The following is a 16,187-nucleotide window of genomic DNA, read 5'->3' on the forward strand; positions in this document are numbered from 1 at the left end:
GACCTTACCTAGTATGCATGAGGTCTTAGGTTTGATCCCTAGCCCTGGAAAAAAACCATATATATGTATATACATATATAAAATAATCTATAAATAAATTTTAAAATATTTATATTATATATTTACATATATGTATATGTACATCTCATGTATATATATAAAGATGGAAATAGAAATTGTATACCCAGGGATTAGTAAAAAATGGTTCCTGGCTCACAATGGTTGTACTTAAATTAAGCATTTTTGACTTCACTATGGTATGAAAGTAATGCACATTCAGTAGAAATAATATTTTGACTTCTGGACTTGTAGGTTTCTGGGACCAGCACTATATTAATCCAATCCATCTTGTGATGCTGTGGTCTGTAAGGAAAGCCCTTGATGCTATACAGAACTCTCTGCACTGAGCTAGGATGTGCTGTAGGTTAAGTGTATTAAAGGCTCTTTCAATTTACAATGTTTTCAATGTACAATGGATTTATCAGTACATAAGCCCATGGTAAATGGGCAAGTATTTATTCTTAGATCAATCTACTAAGAAGGCTTAGATGTATATACGTAATGCCTAGCTCTTGGTTAAGTCTCCAATAAAAGGATCCAAGTATCTTTGGAAAAGTGGCTGATGTCAGGTCAAGGTCAGGAAAAATGAATGAAGAGCCTAGAAGAGCCATGATTATAGCTTCAGCCCTAATCATCAATCATGCCTAAGTGATAAAATCCTCATAAAAATCCTTTAATTATGGAATTCAGTGTCCCTGGGAGCTGGTTGCTGTGGTGCATGCCTTTAATTTCAGTAACCTGGGAGGCTGAGGCAAGAGGATCACAAGTTTGAGGCCAGCCTCAGTAATTTAGTGAGACCCTGTCTTGAAACAAAAAATAAAAAAGGCTTGGTATATAGCTCAGTGGTAAAGCATCCCTGATTTCAATACCCAGTATTACCCCCAATAGAGTGCCCCTAGTTTGGTGAATACATCTACTTGTCAAGAGTATGGTGTACCCCAATTCCACAAGAACAGAAGCTTCGATGCTCATGACCCTTCCAGACCTTGTACCTCATCATTTGGTTGTTCATCTGTATCCTTTATAATATCCTTTATTAATATATAAACTATGTATTTACCTGAGTTCGGTGAGCCTCCCAGAGAATTCGTCAAGTCTAAGGAGTCAGTGTTGAGAATCCTGATTTCTAGGGGATAGGTTGGAGGTATAGGTGTCATTGCCTACCACTTCCAATTAGAGAACTAAGTGAGCGACAGTCTTGGGGGAGCTGAACGCTTAACCAGTACGGTTTGATTCTAACTTCAGGCAGAAAAACTAAACAGAATTCTAGAGTTGAAGAATTGCTTGGTGTGCTAAACCCCTCTGACATGTGATCAGAAAAGTGTTCTGTGTTGAGTGTTGGGAATTGAGATAGAAGAAATCAGTTGTTTAATAAGTTTGTCTTTCCTACTACTATCCAACTGAATTCTCTGTGATTCCAACTGCCTGATATCCTGCAAATGGCAAAACTCTGATTTCAATTGTTCCAGGAGTTGGGGAGGTAGGTGAATGGGCAGAGTATAGACAACTTCTGGGGCACTTGGACTATTCTGAGTGATACTGTAATGGTGGATACATGTCACTATATATCTGTTAAAACCCACAGAATATATAATACCAATAATGAACCCTAGTGTAAATTATGGACTTTAGTCAAAATAATGTACAAAAGGGATTTTTTTGAAAAAGATTCCAGGTGTCAACTACTGAAGGAAAAAAAAGTGGTAAATTTGGACTGCAATAGTCTTTTGTGTTTGCCTGATTTGGTGAGCTGATCAAAGACATTTTAAAGAAAGTGAAAACATTAGTTACAAGCTGGGGGAAGATGTTAACATAAAAGTAATTAATAAGCATGATTTCAAGAATATAAAGATCTCTTTCTTGGGCTGGGGTTGTAGCTCAGTGGCAGAGCACTTGCATAGCACATGTAAGGAAGGCACTGGCTTGGATCCTCAGCACCACATAGAAATAAATAAAATAAAGGTATTATGTCCATCTACAACTAAAAAAAATTTAAAAAGATCTATTTCAAATCATTAAGATAAGCATAAACAATTCAATAAAATAAAATACACGAGCAGACTGATCATAGAAATATCTGTCCCACAAATACTTGAAGAAAGAGTCACTATCATTGCTAGTCCTCACAACTCCCTCATACCAACCCAACCATTAACGCCCTGCCCCCCCCAACCACTGCATTAGGACCTGCCCAGCTCTGAGCCTCCCCCATAAAAATCCCAGAACTCAAGCCTGTTTTGCCTCTCTCTCCTACCGAGAGATGGCCTTTATTTGTCAGCTCTGACAAACTCCCAGTGTTATCTCTGTCTGGTCTTCGTCTTCCATTTCTTGCTTACCCATTTCTCATTCCTCACTTTCCCTTCACCCAGCCCTATTTTGTATTTTATTTAGAGACAAGGTCTCACTGGTTGCTTAGCACCTCAATTTTGCTGAGGCTGGCTCTGAACTCATGATCCTCAGCCTCTCTAGCCATTGGGATTACAGGCAAGTGTCCCCCCCCACACACCGCCTGGTTTATCATTGCTATTCTTGAAATGGAGAGAACATTTTATAAGCATTGGGTTGGCAAAAGGAAAAGTGATTACTAAGGTCAAAGAAGCTATATACCCTTCAGACCTCTTATACATTGCCATTGGAGTGCAATTTGGAGCAAATGCTTTAAAAGAATAGTTTGTTCTGGGGCTGGGGTTGTGGCTCAGTGGTAGAATACTCGCCTAGCATGCACGAAGCACTGGGTTCGATCCTCAGCATCACCTAAATGTAAAATAAAGATATTGTGTCCACCTAAAGCTAAAGAATAGTTTGTTCTTCTGTCACCCCAAGGTACAAAAGTGTAAGAGACATTCATACATACATATATATAGCAGGAAACATGTTCAAGATCTTTATAAGAGAACTACTGACAATAGCTAAAAGAAACAACTCCAATGCTCATGAATTAGAGAATGAATTAACAAATTATGATATAATAACACAGTAGTCAAACAAATCGATGAATCCTACCAATATAATATCAACTGAAAAAGCAAGTTTCAATAGCTTTTAACTATTATGTAACCCTTGGTGTACATCTTTTTATAAAGTTAAGCCAAACTAACTTTATGATATATATGTATAAATAAAATTTACCAAGTCAATAAAAAGTATATGAAAAGAAAATCAAGAAAATGATAGACAAGGAATTCAGGATGATGGATGCCTTGGATGGAAAGAGGTAGGGAGATATCCCAATGGATAACCATATGTTTATGTAAGTTTCTATGAAAGATCTAGTTTTTATTTTGAGTGGTGCTTTCATGGGTTCCTGTTACACTATTAGAAACAGTCGCGTGTTTAACAAAACAAGTAAACATAAGTAAATGATGAAAATATTTTATGAACTAAGAATTACAATTAATCTAGTTCTATGCACTGGAAGTTAAAAAATTCAAAAGTGTGCTGGGCATGGTGGTGCATGCCTGTAATCCCAGTAGCATGGGAGGCTGAGGCAGGAGGATTGTGAGTTCAAAGCCAGCCTCAGCAACTTAGTGAGGCCCTAAGCAACTTAGTGAGACCCTGTCTCTAAATAAAATATCTTAAAAAGAAAGGGCTAGGGATGTGGCTCAGTGGTTAAGCACCCCTGGGTTAAATCCCAGGTACAAAAAAAAAATTCAAAAAGTGTAAAGCTCACTTAACATTTTGGTGTATTTTTTCTGGTGTTTTCTATATATGCAATCATTCATTTTTGATATAACCAGCTCCCTTCATAGGAGTGAAATAGTAAGATACAGGTCACCAGGGCATATGGTAAAGTCAGACTGGATTTTTATGAGACTTTACTGACTTGAAAATACCGTGGGAGTGAGTTATGAGACTGTTCTTGTACAGCTCAACAGAGTAAAATTTCAGGAATGTTTAAGGTAAACTCTCTTTCTATCAACATCTTGCATATTATCTACTTTCGAATGTGCTCAGTGGTAGAGCACTTGCCTAGCATGCCTGAGGCCCTAGGTTTCATCTCTCAGCACCATAAACAATAAACAAACAAAAACCATGATAAGGGCTGGGGCTGTAGCTCAGTGGCAGAGCCTTTGCCTACCATGTGTGAGGCACTGGGTTTGATCCTTAACACCGCATAAAAATAAACAAATAAAAATAAACTGTCCATCTATAACTACAAAGCAAACAAAACCAAATTAAAAAAACACATAAGAAATAGGTGCCTTTTATCAAGAGGGAGTCGGGACAAGCCTTGGAAACTTATTGGTGATGCTCTGGCCCCCCTGATTGAAACTCTGAGGCAGCAACCCATCACCTTTGTAAAATCCTTGGTGTTTTCAGAGAATCTATTTGGCCCCAAGAATGCTGCTCAGAGCCACACCCATCTTTCCCCCCCTGACCAGTATCACATACAAGGAGAATATTAAGGCAACAAGGTAATATTAAGGTAAGGATCTCATGGAACAAACAGGGAAGGTAAATAATAACAATACTGCAGTTAATTATATTTTTAAGGAGATAATAAATCATTTTTAAAGATAAAAAGGCATGTAGAATATCAACAGAAAGTAGATGGCATGCATCAAAGGCGCTCAATAGGTAGCTGAGAGTGTTTGAACCCAGGCCAGACTGATTCCAAGACTTCATTCTCAATCAGTATGCAACTGTTTCACCATACAGTTTAACTCTTCTATAGTAACAGAAGAGAGATGAAAATCAATTAGTGCTGAAGAAGTAGAAGAGTTATCTAACAAGACTCCTATTTTGGAGCAGGAAAATATTCTCATTAATGTACTTGTCTGATGGAGATTAATGGCGGTGGAAAATAAGAAAAAACAAATTCAATAACTGTTTATTATGACTGTTTATTATGAATAGAACCTTTAAAATGTTTCCAGTGCTGTGCTCTGTGTGTGTATGTGTGTGTGTACATACAAGCAAAATAGTCTTAAATACCAAATTTCGTTTTTAAAAGCTGGGTGATGACAGCTTGAACAAGAATGAATGAAATAGTCGTGGAAACATCTGTAGAAAGTTGAGCAGTAAGAAATTCAGTTTTCCCATTTTAGAGCAACAGACAGTATTTTTCCAAGTTTTCTTTGTGACAGACGTGGGTCAACCACAGAAGCCGGCTCACTCTGACAGGCATTCCTGATAGGACAACCATGACGACAATGTCTAACTCCTTTAAAACCACTCATTGGAGGCCTAGAGGCGGCCACAATTTTTAGCCAAGTATTCTGAAATCAGGGCAAGAGGAACTCTGCTCAAAAGCACAATGAAAGTCCTAACGAAGGGTATCCCAGTCGCACCGGGCTTCTGAGTAGGCTCAGGACTCCAGCGGCTAGCGCAGTCGACGCTCCCTGGGGAATCCAACTTGCGGACACCCTGTACTAGAAGGAACCAGCAGTGGCTTCAGGACCCTCCCAGGGCGAGCGAAACCCGGTGCAGCTCGGCACAGCCCGCGGCCAGAACCGCGCCACTGGCCAGGTCCCACCAGAGGTGACTCGAGCACCGGACCGCCGGGCCCGTGCGTTGGCCCCTCACCCGGAGAGGCGGCGGCAAAGGCCAGTCCTGCCATTTTTGTCAGCGGTCACGTGGCCGGCGCCGCCCCCCGCCGCCGGGATCCCCCAGGAGCCCCGGAAAAGCCTCCGGCTTGGGGGCCCGCCTCCAGGGGGCGGGGCCGGGCCGCGCGGAGGGGGCGGGGCCAGAGAGCTCGGGGGCGGGGTCGGGGCGGGCGGCGGGAGCGGGACCCGGCCGAGGCTGGGGGTGGGTCCTCCTGAGCGGCCGGCGCCGCCCCGCCCCCGCGCGCCCCCGTGCGGCCAGACGAGTCATTGGTCGGCCGCGGGCGGCCGGCCGCCGCGGTCTCCCCGCCCCTGGCCCGCCTCTCCTTCCTGCTCGGGGCCCGCCGGCCGGACCACTGGCGGCGGTCGTCTCGAGGGTCGGGGACGTGACTGGAGCGGCGCCGGGAGACGAAGGGCCGAGGACGGCGGCGTCCGAGAGCGGAGCGATGCTGGGCGTGGCGGCCGGCCTGACCCACAGGTACGGGCCGCGCCCCTCCGGCCGCCACGTCGGCGGTCGGGTGGCGCTCTCTCCGGCCGCTCGCGGGCGGCTGGCGTCTTCTCCGACCCCGGGCGGCTTCCCGGCCCAGCCCCGGCGGCCGGGCTCGGGCGGGCGGCCCGCGGCGCGCTCCCTGGGTCTCGCGGGCGGGAGCGTGCGGTGTGGGTGCGGAGCGCGCGGGCGGCCGCCGCCTGGCGCGGGGCCGCGTTCCGGCCCCCGAGAGGTCTGGGCCGAGTTGGTAAGTCCCGTCCCAGCCCGGGGAATCCGGCACCGACCGGCAGGCCTCGAGACGTCCGGGTTCCCGAACCCCCCGTAAAAATGCAGGACCCCAAAGAGCCTTTGGCCGGGTCCAGAGACACTGGCTGTGGCAGCCACGAAAAGGGAAGCGCCGAAGGCCGGTTCATTCATTGAATAAACTCACGCCGTGTGAACACCCGTGACTCGTGTTTGTGAATCAGAATTTCCTAAACCAGTTTTACCGACTGCCTTTCCCCGAGTCTTGCCAGGCTCTTGTGTGTGTCTGGCTCGGTGGCAGGCAACTGGACTGTACTCTCTGCAGTCTCTGTGCGATGTGTTGACTCTGCGAAGGAAATCTCTCAGAGACGTGTAGTCGGAGAAGAGAGGATTGCTTTAATGGCTTTTCCAGGTTATTGTGGTCTTCTTTGTTACTATACCAAAACTTAAGAAGGGGTAGTTTTTTCATGGTTAGTGTGACTGTGAAATCTGCAGCTGAATCAGAAGACGTTTCACACTATCTTACATTAAAATTCCTGGGTTTGCTCTTATAGTTTGAAACATCATATGTTTGTCATTTGGAAAATATTAGCTCACTGCATTAGGCAGACCCCAAATTCTAATGCATTTCATTCATATCAGTACATCACATTTGTTAATAGTAACATTTTAAAGTCCTTGAGAATTGGGAAGCTCTCAAACTCAAGGTGGTGGATACTCATCTTCCAAAATTTTGGTTTTTAATGGAAAGTTTAAATATTATCTTTGACAACAAACTATATTTGATAGTTTTCCTCAAAGTGACAGACTCAGGTTCAATTTGAAGGAAATGTCTGACAAATGTAAGTCTAAGTTATAGTGATTTGTCTGTCCCATGTTTTTACAGTAGAGATGTTTTCTGAAGAAAGCATCTAAGTCAACTCCTCACTCAATCACTCACGTCCTTTTCCTTGAGACAACCGTATGCAGCTGAACTGCTTTATGTATACCTGCCATTAGGTCCCAGGTCGCACAAATGTCAAGATTTAATAATGATAATTTGTACTGTTTCATGGATATTTCTTTTTTAAAAAAAGTATTGAATATTAAGTTGATATAGAATTGGAAATACATGGGACATACAAAGAATAATGGATGTACAGTATAAGCAAAGAATAGAAAATAATGGTTTCCTTCTTAAGGTCCTTGAGTCTCTCCCTGACCCAGTGTCCCACTCTGATTCCATCCTCTTCCCATTCTGAATTTTCTATTGATAACCCCTTGTTTTTTATTTCTTGGCATTAAGTACATGTATATTGTTGCGCAACCATCACTATCAGACATTTCCAGAACTTTTTGCCTTCAGTTTCAGTAACCTTTGTTGGTACTGAAATAAAGAGTACTGAAACTCTGTGCCCATTAAACAATAACTCCTGATTCTTTCTTTCCCCCAGTTCTTGGCAGACACCATTTTACTTTCTGTTTATATGATTTTGACTTCCATGGATACCTCACATAAGTGGAATCATAAATACTTATTGCATGTATCATAGCTCTTTTTTATTGCTGAATAAAATTCCATGGTGTGGGTCTACAACAGTTTAACTGTTTAGCTGAAGGATATTTGGGTATTTCCAGTTGGGGAAATTAAGAATAAAGCTACTATGAATGTTTATGTATGTAAGTTTTCCTTTCTTTGGGATAAATGTTCAAGAGTGAGCAGTTGCCAAATTGTACAGTAATTGTATGTTCAGCTTTTTAAGAAATGGACAGATTTTTCCAAAGTGCCTATACCATTTTATCGAGGACACTTAAAAGTGAAATAGGCATTTTTTTTTTTTCTGCAAGTTTGTGTAGATGAAGAGTTCAGTTACACTATCACTGCCTTGGTAAGTGCTAGAAGACCAGCAGCTGGCAAACCCCTAGAAAAGGTCTTCTTTGAGAAGCATTGTTAAAAGACATAATCCTGTTTGATGAGGGATGTGAAGGCATTGGGGTAATTAAAAGGGAGCATTTATAAAGACTACTCTTAAAAATGCTTATTGAGTGCTGGTTGTAGTGTGTGCTTTGTAGTCTTGGGAAGTTGTAATGGGAGGTAATAACTAAGACTTGAAGAATCAATATGGAAAAAGTAACTTTCTGCCCTTAGGGCTTTTCCGTGAGTCCTCTGATGTCTAGTGCCATCATGAAGAGGGAAACGGTAATGGCAGGGAGTGTCTTCATAAAACTTCAGTGTTCTGGGTCAGTTTTTAATGGTTAGGAGGTTGAGTTCTTGATTTTTAAGAAAGAAAGCCAGTGAAAATTTGGTGGTAGAAAAGATACCTTCAGGGCTGGGGTTGTGGCTCAGTGGTAGAGTGTTCGCCTGTCACGTGTGAGGCCCTGGGTTTGATCCTCAGCACTACATAAAAGTAAATAAATAGAATAAAGGTATTGTGTCCAACTACAACTAAAAAATAAATATTAAAAAAAAGAAAAGATACCTTCAGTTCTAGGTTGTTCTATGTTGTAAAGGCTTAGAGAAAACTGTCTATCAGAATTGTGCTACCTTTAATTTATTATCCCTCCCCTTTTCCTTTGTTGTAGCCTCTTGACTATCTTGTGGGTGGCTCTTTTTTTTGCTTGTGGATGAAGTAACTTTCTCTTCCTCCCACAGAGGGCCTTAGAGCCCCTCTACTGGGCTAGCGAAACTCACCTTACCAAGGCAGTAATAGTGTAACTGAACTCTTCATCTACACAAACTTGCAGAAAAAAAAATGCCTATTTCACTTTTAAGTGTCCTCGATAAAATGGTATAGGCACTTTGGAAAAATCTGTCCATTTCTTAAAAAGCTGAACATACAATTACTGTACAATTTGGCAACTGCTCACTCTTGAACATTTATCCCAAAGAAAGGAAAACTTACGTACATAAACATTCATAGAAAAATCAGAGCAGGAGAGTCTCCATTTTCATTAATGTTATATTTGTTCTTCGGTAATCATTTAAATAAACCTCAGAATAAGTCATGTTCTTAACTAGGTTTGCACTTAAATAGAAGGAAAATCATCTCAAACCATTTATCGATTTTATAGTTCTTGTAACTGTATTGTAAGTTGTGGTTTTCTACCCATGAGAATATCATCTACTTTACATGCTGGACTGTTGCTACATTGTCTTCCAAAAACTTTAATTTTGAAATACTTCAGGTGGGCTGTAATACTTGTTGCCATATACCGTACATTCTTCAGCAGCAGCGGTTTTCTCATCCTGACATCTCATTTCTGTGGGTGGGGAGAGTAGGCATTTTTTGCATTGTTTTCATGTTGGAGCATGTTTTGGAGCTTGATGAGTCTGCAGTGACACTTAACAAAAGGGTGGGGAAGCTGCAGACAAAGCAAGCTTTGAGTAGTGCCTTGAGAGGTAGAAAGAGGGGTGCTAGGAATTAGTTTGAGTGCTGACAGTGTGTTCCTGGTGGTAGGAGGCACAAGATCTAGCATTAGGATACTAGAAGTATGGAGCCTCAGAGTCAAGTAACATAAAGGATAAAAACATTTATAACAAGTGTTTATACCCATTCCTTTTGTACCAAAATGGAATTAAAAGTTACATGTGGTGGGGCTGGGGTTGTGGCTCAGTGGTAGAGTGCTTGCCTAGAATGTATGAGGTACTGGGTTCGATTTTCAGCACCACATATAAATAAACGAATAAAATAAAGATCCATCAATGTCTTAAAAATTAAAATAAGTTATATGTGGGGCTGTGGCTATAGCTCAGTGTTACAGCACCTGCCTTGCACATGTAAGGCACTGGGTTTGATCCTCAGCACCACATAAAAATAAATAAATAAATAAAGATATTGTGTCCATCTACAATTACTATAAAACAACAAAAACAAAAAAGTTAAATTGTTCATAACTGCTTTTTTGTTTTGTTTAAGGATTTTTATTTATTTATTTTGGGGGGCATGATACTAGGATTTGAACCCATGGGAGCTTTATCCTCAAGACACATCCCCAGCTCTTTTCAGTTTTTAATTCTGAGACAGGTCTTGCTAAGTTGCTGAGGCTGGCCTCAAACTTGGAATTCTCCTGCCTCCTCCTCCTGAGTCCCTGGGATTATAGGAATGTGCCTATTGTGCCTGGCTCAGAGTTAGGAATAGAGTGCAAACTTCTGATATTAGTGTGAGGTCTCCTACTGTGCTATGCTAGTTTTCTCTGTTGCTGTATTCAAACGGCATTATATATTACCTTCCTATCTATGTTGTAAATGTCATGAAGGCCATCACCTTGTCAGGTATATCTGAACTCCCTATCATAGTCAGTTTTGTATTACTGGAACAAAATACCCAAGACAGTCTTAACTTCATAAGGAAAAGAAATTTATTTAACAATTTTTGGAGATTGAAAGTCAGACAGGATGGCACAGGATCTGGCAAAGGTTCCTTTTACTTGTGTTACTTCATGGTAGTTGACAGTGATGAAAGTTCTTGCAAAAGGGAGAGATCACATCTTGAAACAGGAATCCAGAGAGGGCTTGGCTTGCCCCTTTTATAATTATCCTCCCAGAGAACTAACTCAGGGTCCCACAGATACTGCCTTAAGCCCTTCTAAGGGCAATGCTCCAGTGACCTAAGGACCTCATACTAAGCCTCATCTCTTAAGGGTCCCGACATCTGGTCAGCAATTACACACTAAAAACCAAGCTCCTGATACTTGAATTGTTGGGGAACATAATCAAGTCATATTCAAACCTTAGCAACTCCACGAACAAAGAAACAACTCTGGAAATGTCTGAATGGATTTGGAAATATTGTCCCCAATTTGTTCTAGTACAGGGTCCTAGGTATCACTGTGTTTTAAGTGGATAGATTACTTTTGTGAAACATGTTCTAGGAGGCATGGTATTTTTGGTGCCTTTGTCTACACCTGGAAATCTTCCTTCTCAGAAACTAAGGTCTACTCACTTATCCATGTCCAGTGTTTCCACAAGTCAGAGTCTTAAGAGATTCCTTTCTATTGACTGGCTTCTTTACTGATCAGTTAAGTGACGAATACTGTCAACATTTGCTTAAATGGATTGTAAGTTTATTTCTTATTGGGAAATATTTATTTTTAAAGCAGGGCACATTACTATTACATGTAAATCTGTCTTATTAGCACAGTAAGGAACCAGAGGGTAGGCAAATGCAGCATTTGTTACACTAGTCTCCTCCTCCTCAATGCAGTATATTCAACAGATTTTTTTTTTTTAAATGTGTGAGGCACTGTCCAGTACACCTGATGAAATGCAATATAAGACATGGTCCCTGCTCTTGAGAATTTTAACTGTTCTTTCATTCATCTGGTTGCAGATTTTCATAAAGTACTACTTTGGTCATATTACCCCTTGTTTTCAAAATATTAATAAATTTCTTATTTCCTATCAAATAAGGTCTAGACTTTAGAGCCTATAATTAAGATTGTTTGTGATTTGGCCCCACCTTTGGCCCAAACTATTCCATTAGTCTATGTTTCTCTAACCCTAACCACCATTTTCTAGAAACATTTAATGATTTCCTATTTCAATGCTTTTCCTCATGTTGTTTGGCCTAGAGAATTACTGTCTACTGTGTTTTTTTTCTTTTCTTTTGGTACCAGGGAGTAAACCCAGGGGCACTTAACCACTGAGCCACGTCCCTAGCCCTTTTTATATTTTATTTTGAGACAAGGTCTTGCTAAGTTGCTGAGGGTCTCACTAAGTTGCTGGTCTGGCTTTGAATTGGTGTTCCATCTACCTCAGCCTCCTGAGCCCCTGGGATTATAGGAGTATGCCACTGCGCCTGGCCTGTACTGTGTCTTCTTGGCAGCTGGAGCAAAATTGCCACTTTTCCCTTGAAGTAATGAATTTTGGGAACATTTGTTGAGCTCCTGCCATGTGCTGAGAAGTTAGAAATTTAGAGCTTTATCAGTTCTCCCCAAGCAATTTCTATTTTGTATTATGGTTTTGGGTATATATTGTCTAATCTTTTCTGTCAAATTATAATCTTTGGAAGTAAAAGAATATCTTAAATATATTAAATATCCAAAGATATATAATCTATATCTAAATAGGCTTTATGTTTCTTTTTATAACCTCATTTGTTAAGGAATTGAAAAGTTCAGGACTAGCTTAGTGTCTATGACATTGTTTGAATAAACTCACAAAACTTTGAGGAAAACAAGATAGCTTTCACATTTGGCTTAACTTGACTCTATAGTGCATTAATATATAGTGGTAGGGACCCAACATCTATGGAGCATTGGAAAGAAATTCATATGATATAATTCCGTGTTTAGTTTATTTCATTCCCCTGCCAGGCCATTTAAAAAAAAAAAAAAACAACTCTTGGTAATAATAATTTTTTTAAATTAATTATCTACTTTTACACAAATACTTTAAAGTTATTATTTTACACAATAAATTTTATTGTCACAGACACACCATGATTGAGGTAGGATTTTTATGCCTATTTTACAGGTGAGGAACTCAGATGGCCAAGAACACTGTCACACTTTGCTGACAGAGCTGAGGTTTACACTGAAGATCTCTGCAGAGCCCTGTGTCTCCTCAGTTCACACAACTGGTGGAAAAGGGATCACAGTTCTCTACTTTTCCTAGGTTTCAAGGCCTTTACAAGCTCGACCAACCTATCCAGTTTTATTCCCTAGTACTCTTCAGCTTACATCATCTTATTGCAAAACATATTACAGTCCTTGATTTTTGTTATTCTTGTGCCAGGAATAATCCCCCCCCCTTGTCTTTGAGGGGGCAGGAGTTCTCAAATCTTAATCTCGAGGCCTTCAGCCTAAACTCCTTTGTTTTGAAGATGGTGTCCTTGTTTCAGTACCCGTTAGGCTTTTCTTCTTGACCTTCTATAGAATGTATTAGGTATTTGTGTGCAACTCAGATTTCCATTATTCTCTCTTCAACTCTTGACAAACCTTGTATTAACAACTATGTATGTACTGTACCATAAGAAAAGTTTGAAAAAAAATCTTTTAAGAATTAAAAAAAAAATCTTTCTAGTTGTCAATGGACCTTTATTTAATTTATTTATATGTGATGCTGAGACTCCAAACCAGTGCCTCACACATGCTAGACAAGTGCTCTACCACTGAGCCATAACCCCAGCCCTGTCTTTAAGAAATTTAAGTAAGGAAATGGTAATTTGTCACTAGTTATTGTTAAATAAAATTGTTATTTTTTAAGACACTGGGAATAGCCAAATGTTTGGTTCTCAGGAGGTAGGAAAATGTCAATCATGGTTGTGTTCAATCAGAGGCCAGATTTATTTGAATATTATATGGGAAACTCATGAATTAGGTAAAGCAATTCTCTCAAAACTTAGGATATATAGACTAATCACGGCATGGGACTTATGCTGAAAACAGATGATTTAGCCTTCTTGGGGGAGGAACATTAAATCTATGCACCCAATTTTTTTTTTTTTTTTTTATAGAGGACTTCAAACATACAAAACTGGAATAGTGAATGAATCTCCATGCACTGCTACCCAGCTTCAGTAATTATTGACTGGTGGTAAATCTTTGACTGAGCGCCAATCTTTTTCCATTCCTCTCTCCTTTATGTCATGTATAGAGATATTAATATTAATATGTATCCTTAAAAGATAAAGACACTTCTAAAAAGCACTTTAAGAATATTAACCACATCATCACACTTGAAAAAGATTAATACTAATTCCTTGGTGTCACCATCTCGTAGTTAATATTCAAATTTCTATTGTTTCAAACATTTTATTGTATTTTTTTAAAAGTAGAATCTAAAGAAGGTTTATGGGTTTTAATTTTTTTTTTTTAGTTGTAGATGGACACAATACCTTTATTTTATTTATTTATTTTTATGTGGTGCTGAGGATTGAACTCAGTGCCTCACACATGCTAGGTGAGCACTCTACCACTGAGCCACAACCCCAGCCTCCAGGCTTATGTATTTTGAAGGTTAATAAGTCTTTCAGCCTCTTTTAGCACATAGGTACCTTTTCATCTTTTTTATTGCTTTTGTGATGGTGTTTTGTTATTGTTGTTTGCCCTGAATAATTTGCTGTAGTTTAGATTGGTAGATTGCGCCCTTGGGGTATATAGTGTAACATCCTTTGTTATATAAATTGTTGATTTGATCTAAAGAAGCAGTTCTCAAATTTCTTGGTCTCAGGACCACTTTACACTTCTAAATTATTGAGGACTGCTGTGGTGTGAATATTTCCTCTAAATTCATGTTGAAATTTTTTGGGAGGGGGTTGCTATGGGATTGAATTCAGGGGCACTCAACAACTGAGCCACATCCCCAGCCCTATTTTGTATTTCATTTTATTTTTTAAAAATATTTTTTAGTGTTGATGGACCTTTATTTTATTCATTTATTTATATATGGTACCGGGAATTGAACCTAGTGCCTCACACGTGTGAGGCAAGCACTCCACCACTGAGCCACAACACCAGCCCCTATTTTGTATTTTCTTTAGAAATAGGGTCTCACTGAATTTTTTAGTACCTCGCTGCCGTTGCTGAGGCTGGCTTTGAACTTGGGATTCTTCTGCCTCAGCCTTCTGAGCCACTGGGATTACAGGTATGTGCCACTGAGCCTGGCTTATGTTGAAATTTAATTGCCGTTAATAGTATTGGGAGGGGAGACTTTGAAAGATATGATTAATGACGTTATGAAAGGGAGAGTTTGGTTCCTTCTTGGTGCTTTGCCCTTCCACCTTTTGCCATGAGATGATGCAGCAAGAAGGCCCTCAGCAGATGCCAGCACCTTGATCTTGAACTTTTTAACTCTCAAAATTGAGAGAAAATAAACTTCTGTTTGTTATAAAGTATATAGTCTCAGGTATTCTGTTTTAGCAGCACAAAATAGGCTGAGACAAGTACCCTGAAAAGCTTCACAGTATTTGAAATTTAATAAACTTCTTTGCACATTAAAATAAATAATGTATTTTGTAATTATTTTTCAAAAAATAAATTTGTGAACTGGGGTTATGACTCAGAGGTAGAGCGCTCGCCTAGTATGCGTGAGGCACTGAGTTCCATCCTCAGCACCATATAAAAATAAAATAAAGATATTGTGTCCATATATAACTAAAAAATAAGTATTTAAAAACATAAATTTGTGAAAAGAGTGTCTTAAAACAAAAAAAAAGTTTTTTTGCGAGACTCTTTAAATCTTATTAGAAGAGAAAGAGTATTCAATCAGTTATAATAGTTCATGTCATGGAGCTTCTGGAAAACTCTACTGTATACTAGTGAGAAAATAAAAACAAAATAAATCTTAGTGTTATGAAAATAGTGTGGCTTCTTAGGTCACCTTGGAAACTGCTGATCTAGAAGTGAGTTTGGTAAGATTCAGGTTTGATCTCCATCATATCCCATGTCTACACATAGATGGTAAGTATTAGGTTCTTGCATATTTCATACATAGTATGTGGCATGTCTCTTGTTGATTTGTGTCTTTGGAATCCTGAAAGGAGAGGAGAAAGCCCATTATACTTAATTTCCCAATTGAAAGAGCTTGATGTATATTAAAAAAACATGATCTAACTATATGCCGTCTAAGAAACTTACTCCAAATATAACAGTATAGGCAAATTGAAAGTAAAAGTTGCGTTTTGCAAAATTCAGTCAAAGGAACTCAAAGGTGACTTTATTATAGTCAATCATATAGACATCAGATAAAGTGGACTTGAGAGAAAGTAAATTACCAGAGACAATACTTAACAACAGCAGAACACTTTCTTCTCAAGTTCCTTTGGCACTTCTTATGTCATGTACATCTAAAAAGAACAAATAAAAAATTTTTAAAAAGTTTCTATGGAATGTATACCAAGATGGATTATATTTTGGTCCATAAACTTCAAAAA

The 16,187-nt window shown here is 39.7% G+C and overlaps 1 protein-coding gene across 2 annotated transcripts in view; it reads left to right on the plus strand.

Annotated features, from left to right (window-relative positions):
* Positions 1–5,798: 5,798 nt before the first annotated feature.
* Positions 5,799–16,187, plus strand: part of LIMS1 (LIM zinc finger domain containing 1) — a 145,498-nt gene continuing 135,109 nt past the window's right edge. The window contains exon 1 of one of the 2 annotated variants that reach the window (XM_081263870.1): positions 5,799–6,081. In XM_081263870.1, the coding sequence (XP_081119996.1) occupies positions 6,050–6,081 (32 nt within the window). In that variant the 5' untranslated portion in view covers positions 5,799–6,049. The remainder of the gene's footprint in view (positions 6,082–16,187) is intronic. The other variant, XM_081263869.1, reaches the window with a different exon arrangement.

Source organism: Spermophilus citellus (assembly GCF_964194105.1).
Source record: "Spermophilus citellus genome assembly, chromosome: 13".
NCBI classification, from domain to species: domain Eukaryota; kingdom Metazoa; phylum Chordata; class Mammalia; order Rodentia; family Sciuridae; genus Spermophilus; species Spermophilus citellus.